Genomic DNA, 22,137 nt, shown 5'->3' on the forward strand with positions numbered 1-22,137 from the left:
CTACGCACATGCCGTCTGGGCCCATTTGTCTATGCCACAACACAACACCGCTCCATCCCCATTGCATCCATTCTTAAACACCTTCCCTTGCAAGCCACACGGGAGAGCACGCACTGGTTATGTCGTCTTGCCTTGGCCCCCGCCGTAACCCCTCCGCCGCCGCCACTCGTCGACGCCTCTCTCGACTTCGCTCCACGTCACGCCATCGCGGACGAGGCGCATGGTGATGCCCAGCTGCTCCGTCTCGCGGTTGCGGCTCTCGTCGTCGAAGAAGAGCATGTCCTCGTAGGGGATGCCCGTGCGCCTCCGCAGGGCCTCAAAGTGCCGCAGCTTGCTTCCCGGGTAAATCTCCAGGCCGCCGTCAAAGACGTCCAGCGCACGCCGCCGCCGCGGCTTCTCGCTTACTTGCTCGTCGTCGGCGGCGGCGGTTCCCGGCAGGGCGGGCAGGTGCAGCATCTGGAGCAGCTGGCGCGCGAGGTCTGGGGCGCTGGTGCGGGAGGCGACGCCGAGCTGGATGCCGCCGTCGGGGCGCGCTGCCTGGTTCAGGGCTTGGAGGATGGATGGCACGTCGTCGTAGAAGGCGAGGTGTTCGCCGAGGCGGTCCGAGGCGGCCGAGTGGTGGGCGTTGGGCTTGATGGGCGGGGTGACATGCGTGTCGACCCAAAAGGGCCACAGCGTGTAGTCGAGATCAAAGACGATGAGCTTGGGCAGCGGCAGCGAGGATTCGGATAGCGAGGCGGGCAGGGAGAAGTTGGATGGTGTCGTCGTCGTCGAGGCGGACGCCTGTCTGGATGGTTTCCTGGGCATGACGATGAGGGAGAGGAATGCGAGGGGTGGCGGAGGGATGTTGACGACGATGACGATGAGAACGGCGAAGACGACGAGGATTGGCCTGCGCAAGGGCAATGCCATGCGGCTCGAGAGAGGTTGAGAGGCGGTTCAGGCAAGGGCCCAAGTTATTTCCGGCGCCGGCGAGCGATGACGCAGTTGCCGGCTCCGATGTATGTATGTATGTATGTATGTGTATTTTCCGTCCAGCGGCCGTGAGGCCGCTCAGGTCCCGGTGGGGCACAGGACGTGCTGAGCTAGTAGGCTGTCTACAGTCTCCTCTCGCAAACGTAAACAACCACCATCCAGCATTTCATCGGCTCTGAGGCGCTCCGTGTTGAACCTGGTGCCCGTCAGCGGGTCGTGCAGGCGCGGCGGTGAGATCGCCATTCAGTTTTGGTCTCCAAGGGACCGTTGTCGGAGACTGCAGAGCGCAGCCTCAGTTGGCCCGGCCGGGCAAAGGGGGTTGCAGCACCTCTGCCTGGCCGAATCCGGGGATTTGAACAAAGGAAGAGGTGAGGAAAGGTGTGATGCAGCCGCCTAGTGGCGAGGCAAGCCCATTCAAAGAAGGAGGACGCCTTCGCCAGCTTGACGAACCTGTCGAAGTCTCTGCCTATTGCGCGATTGACTGCTGCAGTAGGTGAGGGCGTCAGCCTCATCCGATGCCGCGGCTCGATCTTTCGGCAATAAAAGACATGGTTTGGCTCTTTTCGTCGGCCACATGAGCACGTCAGTCGCGCATCGTCGTGGTTGAACCTCGTGGTAGTCGGCAAAGTCCCCGTGACGGGTTCTGGCTGCAAGCAGGTGGTGGAGAAGCGGTCGGGGGAGTTTGAGCTCCAGGGGGCAGCCGGTCGTCGGCTTAAGGTGCAGTGGCTTGTACTGTTCGGGTGCGGAGGCTTCCCACCAGGCTTTAAATGCACTTTAGGCTGCTGCCTGGCAGCCCTGCGCAGATATGCCAGTGTCGGGACAGCGCCTGCGGGCTCGGGTTGAGAGGTTCCTGCTTTCGCTAAGGCATCGGCCTGCTCGTTGCCTGGGATGCTGGTGTGGCCGGGGATCCAGCGGACCTCCGTGGCACCGTGTGCTGTGGCCAGGGCCTGGAACTCGAGGAAGACATCCTGGGAGGAGTCTGCCGGCATGCCTCTGAGGCATGTTGCCGCCGCGATGTTGTCGAGACAAACGACTACCCTCTGCGATCGTGGGAGGCTTAGGGCAGCGCGCAGGCCCTCGAGCGCGCCTTTCGCTTCCGCATCAAAACCTCAGCGGGCCCAAGTCGGCCGCAGCCACTTAGGACGGTTTGCCCATCCAGATGGATGGCATAGCCATAACCGACCGCTGCATCCGAGGAGAGCGATCCGTCTGAGTAGACGACCAGAGTGTGTGGTGGCACTGACCGGAGCCAAATGCGGAAATCCGCTGCTGACTGGTCTTTCGGGGCGGTTTGCAGAGGCAGCGCCTGATCGTCGCCGAAGCGGCGAGGAGGAGATTGGCCGCCTGCTGCAAGGCAGCAGCTGGTCACTGCGTCGAAGTCGGGTCCGGAAGCCTTCTCGCGGCACCTGGTACTTCAGTTTGATCGACCTGTGGATGACAGGGGCTTGGGCCGGACTGTACGTTTCGCAAGCGGATGGGCTTCATCGAGAGACTTGAGGCGGGCCGCGAAGCGCATGCGACGCCCTCGAGCAGTTGTATCACCGGTGGAATGCCGCTCTCTCGATGGAGGGCATTGATCGGCGTCGTCCTCCAAACAGGCAGGATGGCTCGGATGGATGTGTGAAGCGACTTGTTCATCTTTCGGATGAGTTGCTGTATCCCGGATGGTCCTTCTTTGCTGGCTGGGTCCATCGCGGGCTGGTTAATCCGGGGTACCATGCCTCGGTGCCGTGGAGCAGCACCGGTTCGATACATGCTCTTACGGCTCTGCGAACGGCACCGGGAAGAGGACCATGTTTGGTGTTTGCCAGACTTTTCAAGTGATAGGCCACGACCTGTGCCTTGGCTGTCCACTTTTCCACGTGTGTCTTGAACGACAGGGTGCTGTCGAGCCAGATGCCTAGCCATCGCAGTGCTCGGTCAGGGCGCTTCTCTGAGTCGCCGTGAAATATAGGCGGGCAACTTTAGGTTTGCTTCGACAGAAATGCATGACCTCAGTCTTCATCGGGTCGAAGGCGATGCCGTTGGCGGCGCCCCAGGCCACAAGTTCGTTTACATAGCGCGACGCTCTCTCGGCTGTCTTCTCCAGGGAGTTACCTATGCATAGGATACCCGTGTCGTCTGCGTAGCCGAAGCGCCCCTTCGGCTTCCCTAGGCGGTAAATTGGTTCCGTGTACAACAGAAAAGGATGGGCGAGACTGGTGATCCTGGGAGGCCGCATTGAGAGGCGAGCTGGGCGTGGTAGTGTCCTGGTATCTGACGCGCGCCGAGCGGTCATGCATGAAAGAACCAGCCCATCGAGCGAGATGTTCTGGCCACCCCTGCTCACGGAGGCGAAGGATCAGCCTGTTGCGGAGGACAGTGTCGAAGGCTCCTGGATGTCCATAGTCACCAACGTGGCAACTTGTCCGCGGGCAAACGCCTCTTCAATGTCATGCAGCAGAGCGGCAACAAGGTCAACGGCAGATCTCTTCGGAGAGCGCCAGCTTGTTGTGAATGGAGGACTCCGTAGTGGACGGAGGCCCATGCCAGGCGGCGTGCGATGAGCCGCTCGAGACCTTTGCCTAGGCAGGACAGTAGGGAGATGGGTCGCCAGGCACGAGGGGTCGAGAGGTTCCTTCGGCCTGGTTTTGTTATCATGACTACTTCGGCCTCTCTGAACGGCTTCGGGTGATGGCCGATGGTGAGGCAGCCTTCGTACAGCCGCTGGACGTGGCTTCCGATAATATGCCATACCGCCTTGAGCATTTGTACCGTGATGCTGTCGGGGCCGGGAGACGTGTTTCCTGTCCGTAGGGTTGCGTCGCGCACTTCCTCAAGTGACGCCTGTTGCGTGAAGGGAACGGTTTTCGTTGTGTCGACTGGGATCCACGGATCTGGGATGTCGTCGTCCGCCGTGCGCCGCTCGAGCGTCGCCCGCCGTAGGGCATTGGCTTTGTCAAGCTGCGTCTCGTAAACTACATCGCCTACTTGTAGGGGCGGAGGCTGGAAAGCGCCCGGTGATCTCAGCCATCGGACCGCTTTGAATATGGAGGCGCTGTCAGTGAAGCTGTCGATCAGATTGCGCCAGTAATGTCTTTTGGCTCGCCGCACGACTTTCTGGAAGTCTCTCTTGCAAGCTGGACTTCCCGATTGAAGCCGAGAGGGTAGACTCTCCTAATCGCGCGGTATTCCGCCGCGGCGAGGGCGCATTCTTCTGTCCACCAGGGCGCGCTGCGTGCCCCTTTGCGGACGGGGCGACCGGCGGCCTTGGCTGCCAGTTGGAGAAGTTCCACGAGCGCCAACGCCAGGGAATCAAGCTCTTGGGGAGACGAGGCCGCGGCCGGGATAGCTGTTGCTCCGGAATCGACCATTTCGGCGAAACGAGCGAGCTCGTCGTCAGAGGTGAGGCGGACCTTTCCTAGCGGCACCGAGGCCGGAGCCAGGTCAGCGAGTGTCACGCTGAGCGTGAAGTGGTCAGAGCTGGTGGCCAGGTGTTCCTCCACGACAGCTTCGGATAGTGGTATGTTGGAGAAGGCGAGGTCTATTGTGTTGCCATGTGGGTTCGTTGGCACATCGGCAGGGTTGAGCAAGCTAAGGCCGTTCTCAGAGGCCCAAAGGCGATGTCGTCACCTCGGCCATCGAGCCGGCCGGTTTGCCAGCTACTGTGTTTGGCGTTGAAGTCGCCTGCTACTAGGCACCTTCCTGGTGTGGTCCACTGGAGGAGCATCTCCAGTGCTTCATCGTAGTGCGGTTGTCGATAGAAGTTTACTACTGTTATGTTGTTGATGGTGAGCCAGAGAATGTCGCGGGTCGCCACAGGCCTCCTCTGATCTGTCATCAGGCAGGGACTCCGCCGGACATAGGTCATTACTCGAGGTCGGGTGCTGTTGTCGTCCCAGCTGTCGACTGGGGAGAAGGTATCGTAGGCTGGGTGGGTTTTGTAAGACATCGGCCGTCCTTGGCTTCCGTCCACGGCTCCTGGAGGAGCACTATGTCGTATCGTTCAGAGTCGGCGAGGGCAAGGGCGCAGTCATGTGCTGGCGAGATCTTGCCTACGTTAGCTTGGAAGACTCGCAGGGTCTTCTTGTCGCTTTGGTTCACGCGGGATGTCTCGTCATGGAGATAGTGCAATGGGGCTGATGCGTCGCTTCTTTGAAGGGAAGCTGGTCTAGATTCGTTGCCCTCGCTCTGAGGCTGAGGTGTCGTGGTTACCATAATGAATGGCGGAGACATGGTCCTGGTCGAGCTTAGGACTGAGGTTTCGCTCCTGCCCCGTGACCTGTCATCTGGGTGCTCGGCTTCCTGGTCGTCGGGCTGAGCAGTGCTCGGAGCTATGGAATTGAGAATCTCGGAGGAGTCTCGTTCTAGCTGTTCGGGTTGGTCTATGCGCTCGAACTGTTGCTTCCGCTGAGCAAATAGTTGGGTGCCCATCTGTCGGACGAGGGTTTCTCCTCCTTCGTCAGGCGGCGAATGACGCCGTGTGATCGCTTGGGGCGTGCAGGGCATTTCGAGAAATCTGCGGAATGGGGTCCGAGGCAGTTTGCGCACTGCTCGAGGGCTACGCAGGTTTCACCGTCATGGCCGTTCCTTCCGCAACGCTTGCAGGACGGTTGTCGGTCACAGCTGTGTCGAGCGTGGAAATCCCAGCATTTGTTGCACTGGCTGGGCATGCTGGATCTGACGATGTGTCGGGCAAGTCGGCTGGAGCCAAAAGTCTCCAAGGTCTCTGGGTAGGCTCGAGGAAGGACACAATAAGCGTCTTACTCGGAAGGTCGCTTGAATCGTGCCGGCTGGGACGGATGCTGATGGGTGTGAGCCCGGTCTGGCAGGCGATTTCGTCTTTGACGGCCGCCTCGTAGTTGACTTCATTGCCCTGCAAGTCCGTAAGTCTTCGGGGCAGTTGGGCACGACGTACGTGTACCATTTGTGACTAATCTCCACCGAGGTCGCGTCTAGGTCCTCGGACCATTCCGACTGTCGCTGGACGATGAGGTCCCTGATGGTAGCGTCCGTTGTTCGGATGGCCCATCCGGAGTTTACCTTGAAAGCTGCCGGGACCCGGTGCAAGTCGATGCCGACTTTGGCGGCGATGTGGGTCCGAATTGCGTAGCTGCTGTGGTCTCGCGCCGGCGCTTCGGCATCGAGCCGCACGAAAACACGGAGGTCTTCTTTTGGTGGGGCGGGGATTGGTCGTCCCTGGAGACGGGAGATTGGTTGTTGTGGTCGTTGCTGTTGCGGGGCTGCGGCGGCCGTGGGAGTGTGGCCCCCGAGGGGCTGGCTTGCAGGGCGACCGGCGGCGACGCTGCTGTAGGTCGGGGCGGGTGCGGAATTGAGGTCGGAGAGCGCCTGCTTCCAAAAGTCGAGGAAGCTGTTGGAAAATTGTTCCGCAAAGCTGTGTTCAAGGCCGGACGTGTATTGTTTCGCAGTCTGTTCGAACGATTCACAAAGGCTCGGAACACTGTCATTTTGGCGTTGTAGGCATTTGTTTGTTCAACTGCGAGCTTGTTGGCAGCTTCAACGATCGAGACCGGCTGGAGGTTAACGGACTCGGCCGAGCCAGGCCGGTTCGGGGTGGATTCACGCTGCGCTCCTTCCGTAGCGGCGGCATTGGAGAGTCTGATAAGGGCGAGGACGGCGTCGCCGCCGGTCGCCGAAACGCGGATGTGAGACCAATGGGACGGCTCGCAATGGGGGAACTGTGTCGAAGCTGAGATGCACGGGCTAATCGCGCGAGGTTGGGCGGGGTATGGACACCCAGATCAAAGGGATCTGGGCTGGCATGCGAGCTCGTGGCAGATGCCATGGCTGCTGCCGAAGCCAGCGCAAAGCGCGGCTGGAATGATTAACGTGCAGTTGTTAGGCGAGTTGGTGGGAAATTGCGCTACTTTCTTAACAATTGCATGCCAAGAAAGTAAGAAAACAGGGGAAGGTTGCCGGCTCCGATGCTCGGGGGCCGAAAAGGGTCTAGGGTAGGCAGGTCGTTGAATCTTAGCCAAGGGGGCAGTCCGTGGTCACCAACAGTACTGGACGAGCTGTCCTGGAGGTCGGGATTCTTGAAACAGAGCTCCGTGAAGGACAGGCTGGTCATCACTGGCTGGGCAGCGGACACGAGAACAAAGGCGGGAGCACCCGCAGTAATTACTTGGAGTTCAACTGGATATGAGACATTAGGAGCAACAATGGCCTTGGCAGCGTATGGACGGGGCATGATTGCCTTCTTTAGGCTGTGGTCCATGGTCACATTCTATGACAAGGACTGATCAACTCGGAAAGCCATCAAGTGCATGTCTTGCCTGAACTCACCGTGCATCAAAGTCGTCTGCCGTGGACGTGGACTGTTACCTACGACAGTGGAAGATCCAAAGCACCTACCGACCTGTACGGACACTGTTATTGGGATAAGTAGCGGGTACATGGGGTTCATGGGCGGACGCCCACAGGGCCATTGTTCCGCCAACACGCCGGCGCGTGATGCGCTGTGCTCCGGCATGCAGAGGTCGCGACAGGCCCCACCACTGCTGCGGCCCTTGTACTCGGTACTAGCAGCTTTGAATGCCGGCCTGGTTTGATTCCTCGACGACTCCCTGCGCTCTCACTTTTCCTCTCCTCCTCTCTCACTCTTCTACTCCTCTGCCACCCTTCTTCTCCCCCCCCCCACGACTCTCGCACACGCCATCTCTGCCTCCACCTCGACCGCCGACTCTGCCGCGACCACTGCCTCGACGCCGTCATCCTCGGATGCGATTCCTCCTGTCCCCCATGAATCGGCCTCGCCCCGCCCGCCTCGTGTCCAGCATCCCGTAGCCGTCGTCGTCGTCGTCGTCGTCGTCGTCGTCCAGCCATCTCGGCCATCCTCCGTCGCCCGCGAGGGCTTGAGCACGCGCCGGTGCAAGCACAATGAGTCGCACGCTGCCGAGCCGACAAGCCGAAGAGCTGTGGGTAGCCACCCAAGTCGTGAGAGGGGAGCGGGGAGGTTCGAGGGGTTTCGCCCTGGCCTGCCACTGAGCCTAACGCTGCCTCTCAAGAAACAAGTCCATCATAGCCTACCTCGCCGCAAACAACCTGCCCAGCTCGGCCGCCTCGCTCAGGCAGGAAGCCGGCCTGGGTGAGGATGTCTTCGACACGGCCACGGCCAACAAGTACGAGACGCTGCTCGAGAAGAAATGGACCAGCATTGCGCGGCTACAGAAAAAGGTGTGTTTACTCGCAGTCTTGGTCTGAGCACCGCCCTGAGCACCGCCCACGTATCCCCAGATCATGGACCTCGAGTCCCGCAACGCGGCACTGCAGTCGGAGCTCGACAACGCGACCCCGACCTCCCTCTCCAAGCGGAACCAAGACCCCGCCTCTTGGCTTCCGCGGCTGCCCGCGCGCCATACCCTCGAGTCGCATCGCGACACCATCAACTGCATCGCCTTCCACCCCCGCTTCTCCTCGGTCGCCTCCGGCTCCGACGACTGCACCATCAAGATCTGGGACTGGGAGCTGGGCGAGCTCGAGCAGACCATCAAGGGCCACACGCGGGCCGTCCTGGGCCTTGATTACGGCGGCCCGCGCGGTGCCGCCCTGCTGGCGTCGTGCAGCTCCGACCTCACAATCAAGCTGTGGGACCCGGCAGACCAGTACAAGAACATCCGCACCCTGTCGGGACATGACCACAGCGTCAGCGCCGTGCGCTTCATCCCCTCGGGCGCCGGCGGCTCCCAGTCGTCGGGCAACCTGCTCGTCAGCGCCAGCGGAGACAAGACGCTGAGGATATGGGACACGACGACGGGCTACTGCCTCAAGGCGCTCAAGGGCCACACGGGCTGGGTCCGAGACGTCTGCCCGTCCCTCGACGGCCGCTTCCTCTTGTCGACGGGCGGCGACCACACGGCTCGCCTGTGGGACATATCGGTCCCCAACCCCGAAAATAAGGTCACCATGCTCGGGCACGAGCACGTCGTCAAGTGCTGTGCCTTGGCGCCGCCCACCTCATACCAATACCTGGCGCCGCTGGCCGGGCTGAAGAAGCCGCCGGCGTTGACGAGCGCGGCGGAATACATGGCTACGGGGTCGCGCGACAAGACGATCAAGCTGTGGGACTCGCGAGGCAACTGCCTCAAGACGCTGGTGGGACACGACAACTGGATCACGGGCGTCATCTTCCACCCCGGCGGCAAGTACCTGCTATCCGTGGCCGACGACAAGACGATACGGTGCTGGGACCTGGCGCAGGATGCAAAGTGCGTCAAGGTGCTGAGCAAGGCGCACGGGCACTTTGTGACATGCCTGAGGTGGGCCCCCGGCATGTCCAAGGACAGCGGTGCGGTCAACGGCGGCGGCGCGCAGGAGCCGGGCTCCGAGGGCGACGCGGGGGCCAAGAAGAGCCCTGGGGGGCCAGAGGCGACGGCCGAGACGATACGGTGCGTGATTGCGACGGGCAGCGTCGACAAGACGTTGAAGATATTTGCCAACTAGGGCGCAGGGAAGCGAATACAGCTCCTTTTCTTTCGGGTCTTTGTTTACCAAGATGGAGGCGGAAGCCGGCGAGCAAGCGGTGGGACCGGGGCAAGGTTGACAGGCAATAGACGGGTATTGAAGCAGGCTGTGACAGCGTGTTTGTAGATTGAATGAGAGGCATCGTGTAGGCTGGAAAAGGGGGGTCTGGTCTCGTGGATTGCATGTGACGATTCGCAGGCGTGGGGGTTACGTCACGGAGACATGGCGCTTCCATCAACAGCGTGGCGAGACACGTCATTTACGTCACGCAGTGGTGTCTTGTCTGTGCACTTTCTTGCTCTTGCTACTGCCATGCTTGCGCTCCCCAACGTCCGGGAATTGTGCATCTGGTGGTGGGTGACGTGAGAAGAGCTTCAGATACAAGCGTTGGACGCTTGGGCCTCGAGGGCTGTACCGTGCTGATGAGGCTGGGGTGGATGAGAATTATCAAGTCTTGTACCTTGGATGCGGGCGCGAGTTGGAGCACAGGCAGGTATCAGCTTGTACTCGCTCAGCTCCCGTCGCCGTCATCGCTTCCACTTTCAGGAATTAATTAACTTAACTAAGGTAGGTAATATTCGCACTTGTTCGCTCGTCTCCAGGCCCTGAACATCCGCCACTGGCACCTGAAGTTAGGTAGTACCTACTACCTACCTACATACTAGTATTAAGGTAGGTACTAAGTAGTAATAAAAAACAGTAAGCCGCCTCAAGTACTACCTGGGTACCAAGTACTCCGTACCCACCCACCTGTTCCCTTCCCCCCCCCGCCCAGAGCTCCTCCCGCCAGCGCCGCCCGCCACCTTTTCTGACTTCTCGTACTCCGTACCGCTAGCTCTGTCTGTCCTCTTCTTTCCAACCACCACCACCACCACCCCCAATCATCACTACCACCAACCCGCTCATCTTTTCTCGACAGCAACAGCAGTGCTTCTTCCCGGGCTTCCTCCGCGCTCGCGCACCGCCTTGCCTTACCTCAAGCAGCATTTTCACCACCTGCCAAGGCGGAGAGCCGCATCGCCCATCGCACACTCAAACCACGGAAGCCTCGCGTCTCACAGCTTCGCTCCCCCGAAGACGCACACGCTCGGCGACATGGCTCCCCCGCCCAACTCCAGCATGCCGCTCCAGGAGCGGCTGCTCGCTCTGGCCAAAACGCTGCAGTGTACGAGGCTCCGTTACTCCCTCTCCCCCGGTGCAAGGTCTTGCTGACAGTCCTTTTCCCCGCCTGCAGTTGCCTGGTTTGTTGGGTATGTCCGACCCCGTTCTTCCCCGTCTCGCAATACCCGTGCCGTCGACTGGGCTCGCCCTGAAAGTGGTCATACTTATGTTACCGTTGCCACGGGGTCGAGCTCTGGCGCCTCTCGACAAGGCCGACCCAGAGTGGAACTGTCATGGCCCCCACACGGCGACGGCAGCGCGGCTCGCCAACTTGTCGAGGATTCTCATCGTGACACTGCTTGGTTGCTGACGGCCTCATCCTACTCGCTAGGCATCTGACGCTCATCATGGCCACGATGCGATATGGCTTCTCGTGGCTTCGCATGAACTACTACGGCCGCATGGCCCAGTTCTCGTACCGGACCTCGTTTGTTGCCGCCGCCGTCACCTACGGCATCGTCGTCTACAAGACGCAGCGCGCGCGCGCAAAGACGGGCAACAAGATGCCGGGCGGTGTCATCGGCCTCTTCTCCGACGAGAACGTGCAGTACCTGCGTACGCCTCCCCAGCAACCTGTTCGATGCTCTACTTTGGTCTTGCTGACTTGATGGACACCCTGCAGTCATTGCCCTCGTCTGGCTCCTGTCCCCCCAGTATCCGCTTGCGCTGCTGCCCTTCTGCGTTTACTCCGTCTTCCACGTCGCCACCTACACGCGCGCCAACCTTATCCCCGTCTTTCAGCCGCCCCCTCCGGCCATCGACGGCGCTGCTGCCCGGCCTAGAGTCAACAGCCCAATGGCCGACAGGATCGGGGCCTTTGTCAAGGAGTATTACGACGCGTCCATGTCCATTGTGTCGGGGCTCGAGATTCTGCTCTGGATCCGCGTCCTGCTCTCTGCTGTCCTCTTCCAGCGCCGGTCGTGGATCCTGCTCGCCCTTTACACTGCCTTCCTCCGCGCCCGCTTCTCCCAGAGCTCGCACGTGCAGAACTCGGTGTCGCAGCTCAGCGCCAGGATCGACTCTCTGGTCGGCGCCCAGGGCACTCCCCCAGCTGCCAGGTCGGTGTGGGACGGCGTCAAGAACGGCGCCAGGCAGTTTCACGATGCGACGGATGCCAGCAAGTACGTCACCACGAGCGGCCCCGCCAAGAAGACGTCGTAAAAAAGAGGAAGACGGCGGCGACGGACGCGCGACCCAGCGCGTGCAGACGTTGGCCCTGTACGAGGCTCGTACGGATGGAGGGGAGATGCAACGTGTGCCGGCGTGCAGGTGCCGATTGGCCGACCCGGGGGCTTATCAACAGGCGGTCAAGCCGGCAGCGACGGCCTGTCGGGCAAGAGGCGAGGATTGAGTCGACTCGGCCGTGACGGTCGGAAGGGCGTGGACACGGATGGACCAGGAGGTAAAGACGGGTCAAGGGGGTGGGTCCTAGATTGGAGCTGGGGGAGACTGGATTGGGAAGCGCAGTGAAGCGAGGCGTGGGCTTGAAGGGAGGCCTGGAGTGAGCAGTGGACGATGATGAAGTGGACGCGGGCCGTTTTTACAGATGGGAGTATGAGAGCATCATTGTACGACGACTAGGTTTGGGGTTGGCCCTGCGTCGACGGAAGAAGCAAGATTGAAGAAGAAAATCAGACCGTGAATCCTAGGATACCTTGGATTTGCTCTTTGGCCGGTACCGCAGTAACTGTACCGTAATTACGTAGCAACTCTCGATATTCGGACAGTCTTGCTGGGCGGTGTAACAAAACCGTGTTATACCGACCCGATTGACGCATCCAGTTATATCGGATCTGGAAATGGGAGCAAAGTGTCGCCGAACGACGGGCCACCTTGGAATCGCCTTGGACAATATCGAGTACATGCCAGGCCGTGCTGGTCCTTGGGGAGGTTCACACAGCCCAAGTGCTCTGGGACTTGATGCACTCTGCGGCATTAACAATAGCCATGAACAAGGCTTCGTCTGGTGTGGTATTTCGCATACCATAAAGGCCAACCGGCTCATGAATACATTGCGCCTTTGTTGGTAACTATCAGAGCAGAGCAAGGACTTATTATAGTTAGTACGCGTTAATAACACCTCCAATGGGGGTGCCCGTATTTTGCCTGTTACCAGCTTCACAGCCACAGATGACCACCTTAAAAGGGCTCGCGCTAATTAGCACATTCAGACCTGGGTGCACGTGCCCAGGGGAGCAAGTCGCCAACGGAATAAATATCCTTCCGGCTCCCACGTACATTTCCGCCTTGCTCCCCACACGTTTCCACGTATTGGACTTCCAACTTACGCAGACACGGCAGACCAGCTCTCCCAAATGCGAGTAAATCCAGATGTTCTCGCTGCAAACGAGAATGTCGCGCAGACATGGCTAGCGCTTGTTGCAACACATGATCACCTCGACGCCCCTCGATCCCGCGTCGAAGCGATTGCGTCTCAACATCGACAAGGACAGCCATGTCGGGTGATTCAGCGGTTCCAAGGAGCTTTCAACTACTGCTTCAGAATCCGATTCGACCATGGCGGCGATGAGTGGATTGTCCGTTTCCCGATTCCCGGATACACAATGAACCCAGCTCGGAAAACCCAGAATGAGGTTGCCGTCATGCGATTCATTCAAAGTAACACCACGATACCCATTCCTAAACTCATTGGCACCGGTGTAGCGGACCGCGAACTTAAAGGCCTCGGACCATACATTATTAGGGCCCAATTATCTATACACCTCCTTTTATTAACTGTACACCAAAAAGTGGATCAACTGTGGCTGGGTCAGGCGCAGTGCCGATGCCGCTAATTTTGGTGCGCCCATTCCCGGCCGGCCAGCTGGCCAGTTCGTGATGCTTGCGTAACAACATCCTGTAACCGTAACTATCAGCAATACCATCAAAACTGAAGCTATTCGCACCGCGTTTTCTGCCCTTACGAGCCCGAATCATGGAGTCGCTTACGAAGACACTATTCCCGACCTTCCAGGCCGCGATGGAAGCCGCCGATACCGTTGTTGAGGCTGAGGGCTACGCCCTACATTCGAACATCGAAGCGGGATAACGCTGGCCAACGCAAGTCTGCACTTGTTCGTTGTATCAAGGCCGGCCCCTACGAAAATCGGAAGGATAAAGCTGCTCATATCTCTCGTCGTCGCCTCAATACAGCAACCCAGAAAACAGACTGTGAATTTCGCCTCTCGTTGAAGGAAAAACGCGGTTACTGGACTATCTCTTATCTTCACGATGTTCACAATCATCGCCTTGTTGATGACCCGATGGTCTTTCCGAAGTACCGGGCGCTTGTTATCCAGAAGTATCGCGACGACATTATCCGGAAGTTTAATAACAATACCCGGCCGACCGATATTGCTGGCGAGCTTCGTGACCTGGTTCACGACGATCCTCGTTTAGCCGGTATCACGGCTCAAGACGTGAGTAACGCCTTGGCTAGGCACCGTCAGGAAGAACTAGCTGGCCGTACGCCTCTTCAGTTTCTCTACGACCGGCTAGATAAGTCCGACTTCTTTCATCGAGATAGTCGTGATCCCCAGGGCCGGCTAACTGGGCTATTTCTCGCGCCTCGTGCTACCTTCCATCGATGGCGTCAGCATCACGATGTCCTCGTCCTCGACTGTACCTACAAGACGAACCGATTCAATATGCCGTTATTGAATATCTGCGCGGCCACTCGAGATAACAAAACGTTCTCTATTGCCTCTATCTTCTTGAACGGCGAGACCGAGTCCCATTACTATTGGGCTATCTCGTTGCTGCTAGTCCTTTGCGAGAAGGAGTCGATCCCATTTCCAAGGGTCACTGTCACGGACCGAGATACTGCGTTGCTTAAGGCGTTAGATAGCTTTCGCGAGCTTCAAAACAGTACTAACCTTCTCTGCACGTGGCATATTAACCAGAATGTCGTTGCGAAATGCAAGCAATTTTTCCTAAGGCATCAAAAATCGGCAATCGAGTCGTACGGGCCCCGGCATTCCAAGCGTTTCTACAAGAGTGGAACGAGATCGTCAAGTCACAAGATGTGAATAGCTTCAACGAACGTTTACGCCAATTTGAGACACCAGCAGGGTGGTTTTCCATATCTAAATATGGAAATACCCTTTCCATGAATGGCATGGAATAGGTATGGATATGGATCCATGTATTTCCATACTATTGGCTGAACCACGCCACTAACAAGGGTTCCTACAGGGGGCTACCTACAGGGCTGTGGGCCTGGAACCCCGCTACAAATCCGCACATCCACAAAATCAGCCTCACCACCAACCCACAGCATACCATTATCACCTGGCGACAATGGATTCTGAGCCTGTGTTAGTTATGTTTCTTCGATTCTGAATCCATTGCTTCGGATTCATTCGCGTCTATATCTCCCAAGACAAGAGAAAACCATGCTTTTGGATCATGAAAACATGCTCATCTGGCAGTAATGTACCGGTAGTAAAAGGGTTAGGGGAAGCGGAGTTCAAAGGCAGGAACCGCCTCATATATTATCTTTATTGTCCCCAGAATGATCCCTACAGTACTTCTGTCACCGCCAGCTTTCGAAAACACCCTGAGGGCAAGAAAGTATGTCATCAACGTCGCAGAGAATTTATCTCCTCTTCAACCGTCCATCATCGAAGGATTTGATCAACTCTACGGGCAAGCGTGGGATCTGGGCCGTGTCTTCAAAGGCTACCTTGACCAAGAAATTATCAATAAAGAGAATTCGCCCTATTACGCCGCTTCTTTGGTCCTTCATCCAAGCTATCGCACGACGTACATCCACTCAAATTAGAAGAAGTGGCATAAAACTGCTTTCAAACGGGTCAAAGACCTTTGCTACTCTTACCGAAATACAAACGACGGTACAATTTCGTATCATGTACTGGACGAAGAAGAAGACAATGGCCTTGATGCATTTGATCGTATTTCAAGAAATCTGCAGAATTGTGCTCGACCTACAAGTCAAGACGAGTATGAAGATTACATCTCAGGTGATCCATATGAGATTGCGCCAACAACTGCTTTATCATGGTGGCTTCAAGAGCGACATAGGAACCGACGGCCGAAGTTATCACGAATGGCAATAGACATCCTATCAATGCCAGCGATGAGCGACGAGCCGGAACGGGTGTTTTCAGGGCTCGTCGTACGATCTCCTGGGAAAGGGCACAATTGGATGCGGACCAAATTGAAAAGGAGAATTGGTTGAAGCATTGGGTGAAGAACAATGTCTTGAAGAGGGAAGGGGCGGTGGCGTGACCGTGGCGTGAGAATTCGTGCAAATTCCCGTCTGATTTCCCTCCTCGTCTTGGAACAAAACACGTAAGATTTGCCTACCCTCTCTTTTTGGACATTATCATTGAGCTCAATCAATTACTTCGTATTTTTAATTCACCATATGGTGTGAATTTGTCCATCTTGTCGAAGGTGTCTTCAGTGACATTTTGTCGTCGTGCACGGACCAAGTATGGAAAGGTGTATTGCAATACTTGCAATAAATGTGGGGCCGATACCGATTATCGATTGCAGGCCTTTCCATGTATGGAAAACCACCCTGGACACCAGGCCGCCACCCGCTTGCAGCTATACAATACTGTTGCAATACGTGGCTAACGCCTTGGAAGGAGAAGTTTGTATCTTGTTTCGTTAATCAATATCGCCACTTCGGGCGTACAACGACCTCGATCGTCGAGGGACTTCACTCTCATATGAAGAAGTTCCTTTGGTCCTGTACGGGCGATTTGACGACCGTTTTCCAACGATTCGAACGCTTCTGGGGCCATCAGGCTGCTCAGATCACAGCGATAGAGAATCGAAACCTCCACAAGATATCAACGTTCTCCCTACAGGCGCCGTATATGCCGATCCGCGAGCGAGTATCGTCATATGCGTTAAAGCTACTAATAGATGAGCATCGCAAGATCCTCTAGACCCCGAAGTCAACGGGCCAAACCGCCGCCAGGTCAATGTCCTTGTAATTGGGCTACTAGTCGAGGGCTACCGTGCTGCCATCGAATCTTCGAGTCTATCAACACCAATACCTCCCTTACACTCGACGACTTCGACCCATTTTGGTATATTCCGATCGATACAAGCGCTCAGGGCACAAGCCCTACTCGGGCACCATACGAGCCACAAGTTATCAGGGCTAAGGGCCGCCCCAAGGGCTCACTCAACCTCGAAGAGTCACGGCGGTCAAGATCAACGCGGCGGGATCCGTCACATCACGAGATCGCTGAACGGCATGAGCGGGCTGAGGCTATACGACTGCCTCCTCCTCAACGGCACCAGCGGCGATGACGGGTACGGTAACGGCCGCGATGACTTCAACGGAACGAGGGCTGCGGCACATCGAGGAAAACGGCGATACGTACGAGGCAGGCACACGGATGCAACGGGCGTATCAACAAGCCGGGCGTCAAACGCCAGTCTCTGATGATGACGATCAGCCGGTACGGCGGGAGACCCAAGACTGCATCTTCGTCGCCGGCCTCACGGACGATGCCGCCCTTGAGGATGTATGGGATCAATTGGAATCACAGTTAGATGAAGCGGATCAGGCACGTAGTGCACTCGAAGAAGGAGGCCTGTTGTAAACACCAAAGAATAGTCTCATCAGCATAGAAAGCGCAGTACGAATAGCTTCAATTTTGGGTGCCTTATCGTTGAAGGAGAACTGTTACTACCTGGCTCTACTTATCGTAGAGAATGTGTGCATACAAATTGGCGGTATCGGCCCTCTTCGGCCGTCAGCCACAGTTAATCCACTTTTTGGGTGTACAGTTAATGAAAGTGGGTGGATAGATAACTTGGGCCCATTATTATGCAATTCGTTGAAGGAATCTGTCTCGATGATCTACTTCTGGAAGACGATGAAGAGTGGGCCTTGAAGAAGGATTGTCCGGTTGACACCATCAAAACAGTTTACAGACAGATCGCAAACATCTACCTCCAGCTATTCCAGCATAGCTTTTCAAAGATTGGGAGCTTGTCTGTGGCGCAAGACGCCGGTGCCGCTCCTCATTGGCGCGTGACTTCCGGTCCATTGACGTTCAAAATGAACGAGGTGGAGCGGATGGGAGGTGTCCAGGTCGGATGTTTGTCACTAAACCTGCTGGCCCGCCCTTGGCTAACAACATGCATTTGCAGCCTCGGACGGGCCTTTTGACCTGGCAGTTGATTACTTCCAAGCGCTGGCGGATCAGAGTTTGAGCCATCTTCTTAATAACCACCGTGCTAGTCGAGACGAGCAAGAACTCCTAGATGACCACAAGTCGATTTGTGTGCTTCGATCTCTCGCGGAGCACTTCAGTCCAAACGGCAGTATTGACAGCGAGCACAAGCTATTTTGCGATGATCTCCGGTTCGGAAACATTCTCGTCGACGAGTCGTACAGGATCGTAGCCGTGCTCGACTGGGAATTTTGCTATGTCGCCCCTCGAAGTTTCCTCTGCTCTCCACCATCTTGGCTGATTGGAACTGAACCGTTTGAGTGGAAGGACACCGATGTCTCATTCTACAAGGACCAACTCAGCTTGTTTCTTGAACTGTTGGAAGAAGAAGAGGAAAGATGTCAGGCTGACCATGCACTCTCTCGTCTTATGCGACAGTCCATGCGAGATGGGGCTTTCTGGTATAACTTGGCCACCAGGGAGAGCTTTCCCTTGTCGGACATCATGTCCCATTGTCAGGACATCGAGGCCTTCCAGACGTCTGCCCTGTCGAAGAACCTGGCATGTCGGCAGAAGGACTGCCTGGACAAAACACAGGCGCCACAGAGATGGAAGCAAAGGGATTTCATGCGTCTGCCTCCGTTCCTCTCAACTCTATGGCAGGCTTTACGACCATCCCTGCCCTCCTTTATTAACCGTCTGGCTGATTGGCTAAACCGTCGTGGTCGTGAGGAGGACGTCTACGCCAGTCAAGCCTCAGGCGGGCAGTAATAAACTCCGTACGAGATTCTATTACTACGAAGCTGGTAAAATACCGTTACACCAGGCAAAATAGGGGCACCCCCAGTGGAGGTGTTATTAACGCATTGTTGAATAATATTCAGTCAAGCCTTTATAGGTTCGACACAAGAGATTCACGTTCACCAGGTACACTTAGTGTCTGAAATAACACCAAGGCTTCAATTGTTGCGGCATTTGGGGAGAAGGGCAGCGACATCTAACAAGTCGCCATGTAACAGCCGTATATGATGTTGTCAGCTGCCACCAGCATCTCCATGGTATATAGGATCCACGTGCAGTACACTTGCTGGAGTGTACACTTCACTTTTGGCTACACGCCATAGTGGTTTTCCAACAGTTGTGCTATACAAAGGCCCAAGAAGTTTAATTACATTGTTCCATGTACCTCGAATAAGTCGCATTCTTACTACTCGCAAGAGTTGGGAGCCTAACCACCTGTGTGGCATTATTTTATCAGGGGCTTTTGGAACCATCTCTGTTAGAGTGACGCCCTTCAAATCAAACACGTCAAGACCTACAGCAATTCTCGATCAAATCCCTTGCTGGCGCTTCTCTTTCGAAGCCCGCCCTTTCTTTATCACATTCTGAGATCGTGGTCGTCATTTCGAATAGCGTTGTCAAGAGGATCAGTGTCCTTTTTCTGCCGCTTCGAGCCAGAGTTGGGTTTGTTTCCCCCACCATATCCAGAAGTAGAGGATGACGACGGTTCAGCCATTGTCTAGGAAAGGAATCCAGCAAAGGTTCAAGTGTGAATGATGGTTCAAGATTTTCTGGAGACCCTGCGGGGGAACAGGTCCTTATAGCGTCACTTCTGGGTTGGTTGGTTCGTTGCTGGCCCCCATGTGAAAAGTTGTCACATGTCATCTAAACCCCCAATACTCCCTGCTGCCCGGAGCATCCAGACTCTGCAAGTTTCTCTCTTCCCGCCCCCTCTTTTAGTTTCCTCAACTTCTCATCTTCCCCCCTCTCCCCTGATATGGATTTCCAAGGTTCCCCTCCTCCCCTGCAGGAGCGCCGCATGTTGCTCACCCTTGTATGGCATACCAAGTTTGTCGCAAGACTGCAGCCTGAAGTCAACAATCTCAGACCTCAAGGCGACAGCTCCGCAGACGCACATAAAGGCGGAGCCTGGTCCAGAAGGCCCCCAAAAGATCCATGCATCGTGGGCAAGCCGACCGGGCCTGGAGGCTCAGGAGCGGGAAGGCTGTCTCCGCCCACACCGTAGCTGCGCAGAGTGATGGAATATTTGACTTGAAGCCCGGAGAATTTGTAGTTTTCGATGGCTTGGGACACAACAAATGACGTAAATAACGGAACTGTTGTAAAAATAAATCCTGCAATTCGGTGAAGGGCTGTTTCCCTTCTATGGACCGAGCAGCTCCCGTACTCGCGGCATCGCTATATAGAGCCCACCCAGTAGGCTTAAGATCTCGAATAAAGCTGTGATAGGATAATGCGGCGCTCCAGCTCCCCTTGCCGTGACTAGCAAGCCCGCTAGTACGAGCAACTCCCTATAGGCGTTTTCGAGGCCATTGCACGCAGGGGTGCTTGACAAATAAATAGCCGGCTCCAGAGTCTCGGGGCTCATGGCCGCGATCCATAGTAGCAACATGAGCTGCTTGTCCGCAATGGCTGTCACGGAGGGATTAGGTGTACAAGCTTGGTCTGCCGAGCCAGAGCATGGATCTGTGCCAGGAGTTCTTTTGGCGGGGTTGTTTCGGGCGATCCGACGGTCTTCGGACAACGGACATACGGCGGCCTCGGACAATAGATGGTCTCGGGCGATGGACCGTCTTATATCTTGTCGTCGGCGACTCTCCACCTCCATCCCCCCCTTTCCCTTTTTATACTCGCCTTCCGTTGCGTATTTTTGGGTCTTCAATACATCGCAGTTGAGCCATCGCTTTGCCATCCCCTGTCGGAAAAGAATTCAACGACCGGGCTGTCAAAGAGTCATTGAGACTGCTGAAGAAACAGCGCGAATTGGCCCGACTCAATTTCGCCATTTCATCCCACGCGACAACATCTCTATCATACTGTCTCTCTTCAGCCCAGCGGCAACTTTGATAGAATTTTGTTATGTCAAGTTCCTTTCCACATCTCCGAAACCACCGGATCAACATACACATGAATCTACAAACCCTCCTTCTCCGTCAGCGTGCTCTGCAGCCGACCCGTCGCTTCTTCGCTGCCAGCGTGCCGCAGGACAGCGCCGGCTATAAGCGTCACCTAACCCTGCAATCTTCGGCCGCGATGCCTCTCAATATCCTCATCGTAGGCGCTGGCGTCTGCGGCCCGGCACTTGCCACCCTTCTGCAGCGCTCCAACCCCGGCCACAGCATTACAGTCGTGGAGCGTTCCTCGTCTCTGCGGGTGGCTGGGCAGCAAATCGATCTGAAGGACCAGGGCGTCCAGGTTGTGCGCAAGATGGGCCTTATGGACACCTTCAAGTCATACTGCGTCGATGAAACTGGACTCGAGATTTTGAATCCGAACGGTAAGCCGACGGCTGTCTTTGGCATCAACCCTTCGGGCCAGCGACGGCCGACTTTGACGGCCGAGTATGAGATTATGCGTGGCGATGTATTGAAAGTGCTTTACGAGGCCAGTCTTGAACAGGACTCAAAGTTGAGACGAGGGCCAGGGAAGGCGGGAAGCTTGACGTACCAATTCGACCAGACAATCTCAAAGCTCACGCAGAGCGACGATTGTGTGGAGGTCACTTTCTCGGATGGGCAGAAGAGACGATACGACCTCGTCGTCGGCGCAGATGGGCAGGGATCGCGGACCAGACGCCTCGCCTTCGGCCAGGACACCAGCGACGAGGCCTTCCAATCACTCGGGGTCCATGCCGCGTACTACAGCATCCCGCGGATCCCAGGCGAAGGGACGCTTGCCAGAGCATACATCGCTCCCGGACGTCGGCTGATGATTACCAGAACGAGCGGCCGCCCGGTGACGCAGGTGCTGCTCTTCACCATGAAGGACACGGAAAGAATGAAGACTTCATACAGCGGCCCGGTGGACGAGCAAAAGGCGGCATTTGCCGAGGCATTTGCAGACGCCGGGTGGCAGGCCGACCGATTTCTCAGCGGCTTGAAAGCCTGCAACGACTTTTACGCGCACGAGGTGGGCCAGATCAAGATGAAGCAGCTGTACAGCGGCCGGGTCGTGCTCCTCGGCGACGCCGGCTACTGCCCGAGCCCCTTTACGGGAATGGGGACCACCGGCTGCCTCATCGGCGCCTACGTGCTCGCGGGGGAGTTGGCGAGACAGGGCGACGACGTGGCAATGGCGCTCAAGGCGTACGATGAGATCATGCGGCCTCCCATTGCGGAGTGCCAGAAGATGCCTGGCGCGGCGCTGGGCGCCTTCTTTCCGTCCTCGCAGCTTGGTGCTTGGGTTGTTCGCAACGCGCTTTGGGCCATGTCCTGGATGGATCAAGTTACCTTGCGGTTGATGTCTCAAGAAAAGCATGGATGGAGACTTCCAGAGTACCCCGAGTTGAATCTAGTATCGTGATAAAGTCGAGTCCGACGAACTATTCGATCAGTGCCAAGGAAAGTTATATATA

General features: G+C 56.7%; 6 protein-coding genes across 6 annotated transcripts; 4 read left to right on the forward strand and 2 right to left on the reverse strand.

Annotated features, from left to right (window-relative positions):
* Nucleotides 1-117: 117 nt before the first annotated feature.
* Nucleotides 118-4,795, reverse strand: HRG_08245 (acid phosphatase domain-containing protein; the record flags this gene model as incomplete). Its single annotated transcript, XM_044866716.1, has 12 exons — nt 118-892; nt 1,426-1,459; nt 1,733-1,834; nt 1,904-2,068; nt 2,220-2,322; nt 2,739-2,875; nt 3,088-3,126; nt 3,305-3,321; nt 3,372-3,445; nt 3,712-4,012; nt 4,069-4,548; nt 4,656-4,795. 12 exons carry the CDS (start codon nt 4,793-4,795, stop codon nt 118-120), a joined length of 2,367 nt encoding a protein of 788 aa, XP_044718605.1.
* Nucleotides 4,796-4,824: 29 nt separating this feature from the next.
* HRG_08246 (Ribonuclease H-like protein) lies at nt 4,825-6,760 on the reverse strand (the record flags this gene model as incomplete). The annotated part of the gene is made up of 4 exons (XM_044866717.1): nt 4,825-5,473; nt 5,873-6,349; nt 6,415-6,488; nt 6,539-6,760. The coding sequence occupies 4 exons, from the start codon at nt 6,758-6,760 to the stop codon at nt 4,825-4,827; spliced, it is 1,422 nt and encodes a 473-aa protein (XP_044718606.1).
* A 1,094-nt stretch (nt 6,761-7,854) lies between these two features.
* Nucleotides 7,855-9,417, forward strand: HRG_08247 (WD domain, g-beta repeat domain-containing protein; the record flags this gene model as incomplete). Its single annotated transcript, XM_044866718.1, has 3 exons — nt 7,855-7,892; nt 7,983-8,151; nt 8,212-9,417. The coding sequence occupies 3 exons, from the start codon at nt 7,855-7,857 to the stop codon at nt 9,415-9,417; spliced, it is 1,413 nt and encodes a 470-aa protein (XP_044718607.1).
* A 1,140-nt stretch (nt 9,418-10,557) lies between these two features.
* On the forward strand, nt 10,558-11,760 carry HRG_08248 (uncharacterized protein; the record flags this gene model as incomplete). Its single annotated transcript, XM_044866719.1, has 4 exons — nt 10,558-10,603; nt 10,673-10,688; nt 10,931-11,154; nt 11,222-11,760. 4 exons carry the CDS (start codon nt 10,558-10,560, stop codon nt 11,758-11,760), a joined length of 825 nt encoding a protein of 274 aa, XP_044718608.1.
* A 4,538-nt stretch (nt 11,761-16,298) lies between these two features.
* On the forward strand, nt 16,299-18,533 carry HRG_08249 (uncharacterized protein; the record flags this gene model as incomplete). Its single annotated transcript, XM_044866720.1, has 5 exons — nt 16,299-16,466; nt 16,553-16,898; nt 16,930-17,154; nt 17,514-17,687; nt 17,740-18,533. The coding sequence occupies 5 exons, from the start codon at nt 16,299-16,301 to the stop codon at nt 18,531-18,533; spliced, it is 1,707 nt and encodes a 568-aa protein (XP_044718609.1).
* Nucleotides 18,534-20,816: 2,283 nt separating this feature from the next.
* HRG_08250 (FAD binding domain-containing protein) lies at nt 20,817-22,085 on the forward strand (the record flags this gene model as incomplete). Its single annotated transcript, XM_044866721.1, has 1 exon — nt 20,817-22,085. The coding sequence occupies one exon, from the start codon at nt 20,817-20,819 to the stop codon at nt 22,083-22,085; it is 1,269 nt and encodes a 422-aa protein (XP_044718610.1).
* Nucleotides 22,086-22,137: the final 52 nt, after the last annotated feature.

This window comes from Hirsutella rhossiliensis (assembly GCF_020360975.1).
Source record: "Hirsutella rhossiliensis strain HR02 chromosome Unknown scaffold00009, whole genome shotgun sequence".
Lineage (NCBI taxonomy): Eukaryota > Fungi > Ascomycota > Sordariomycetes > Hypocreales > Ophiocordycipitaceae > Hirsutella > Hirsutella rhossiliensis.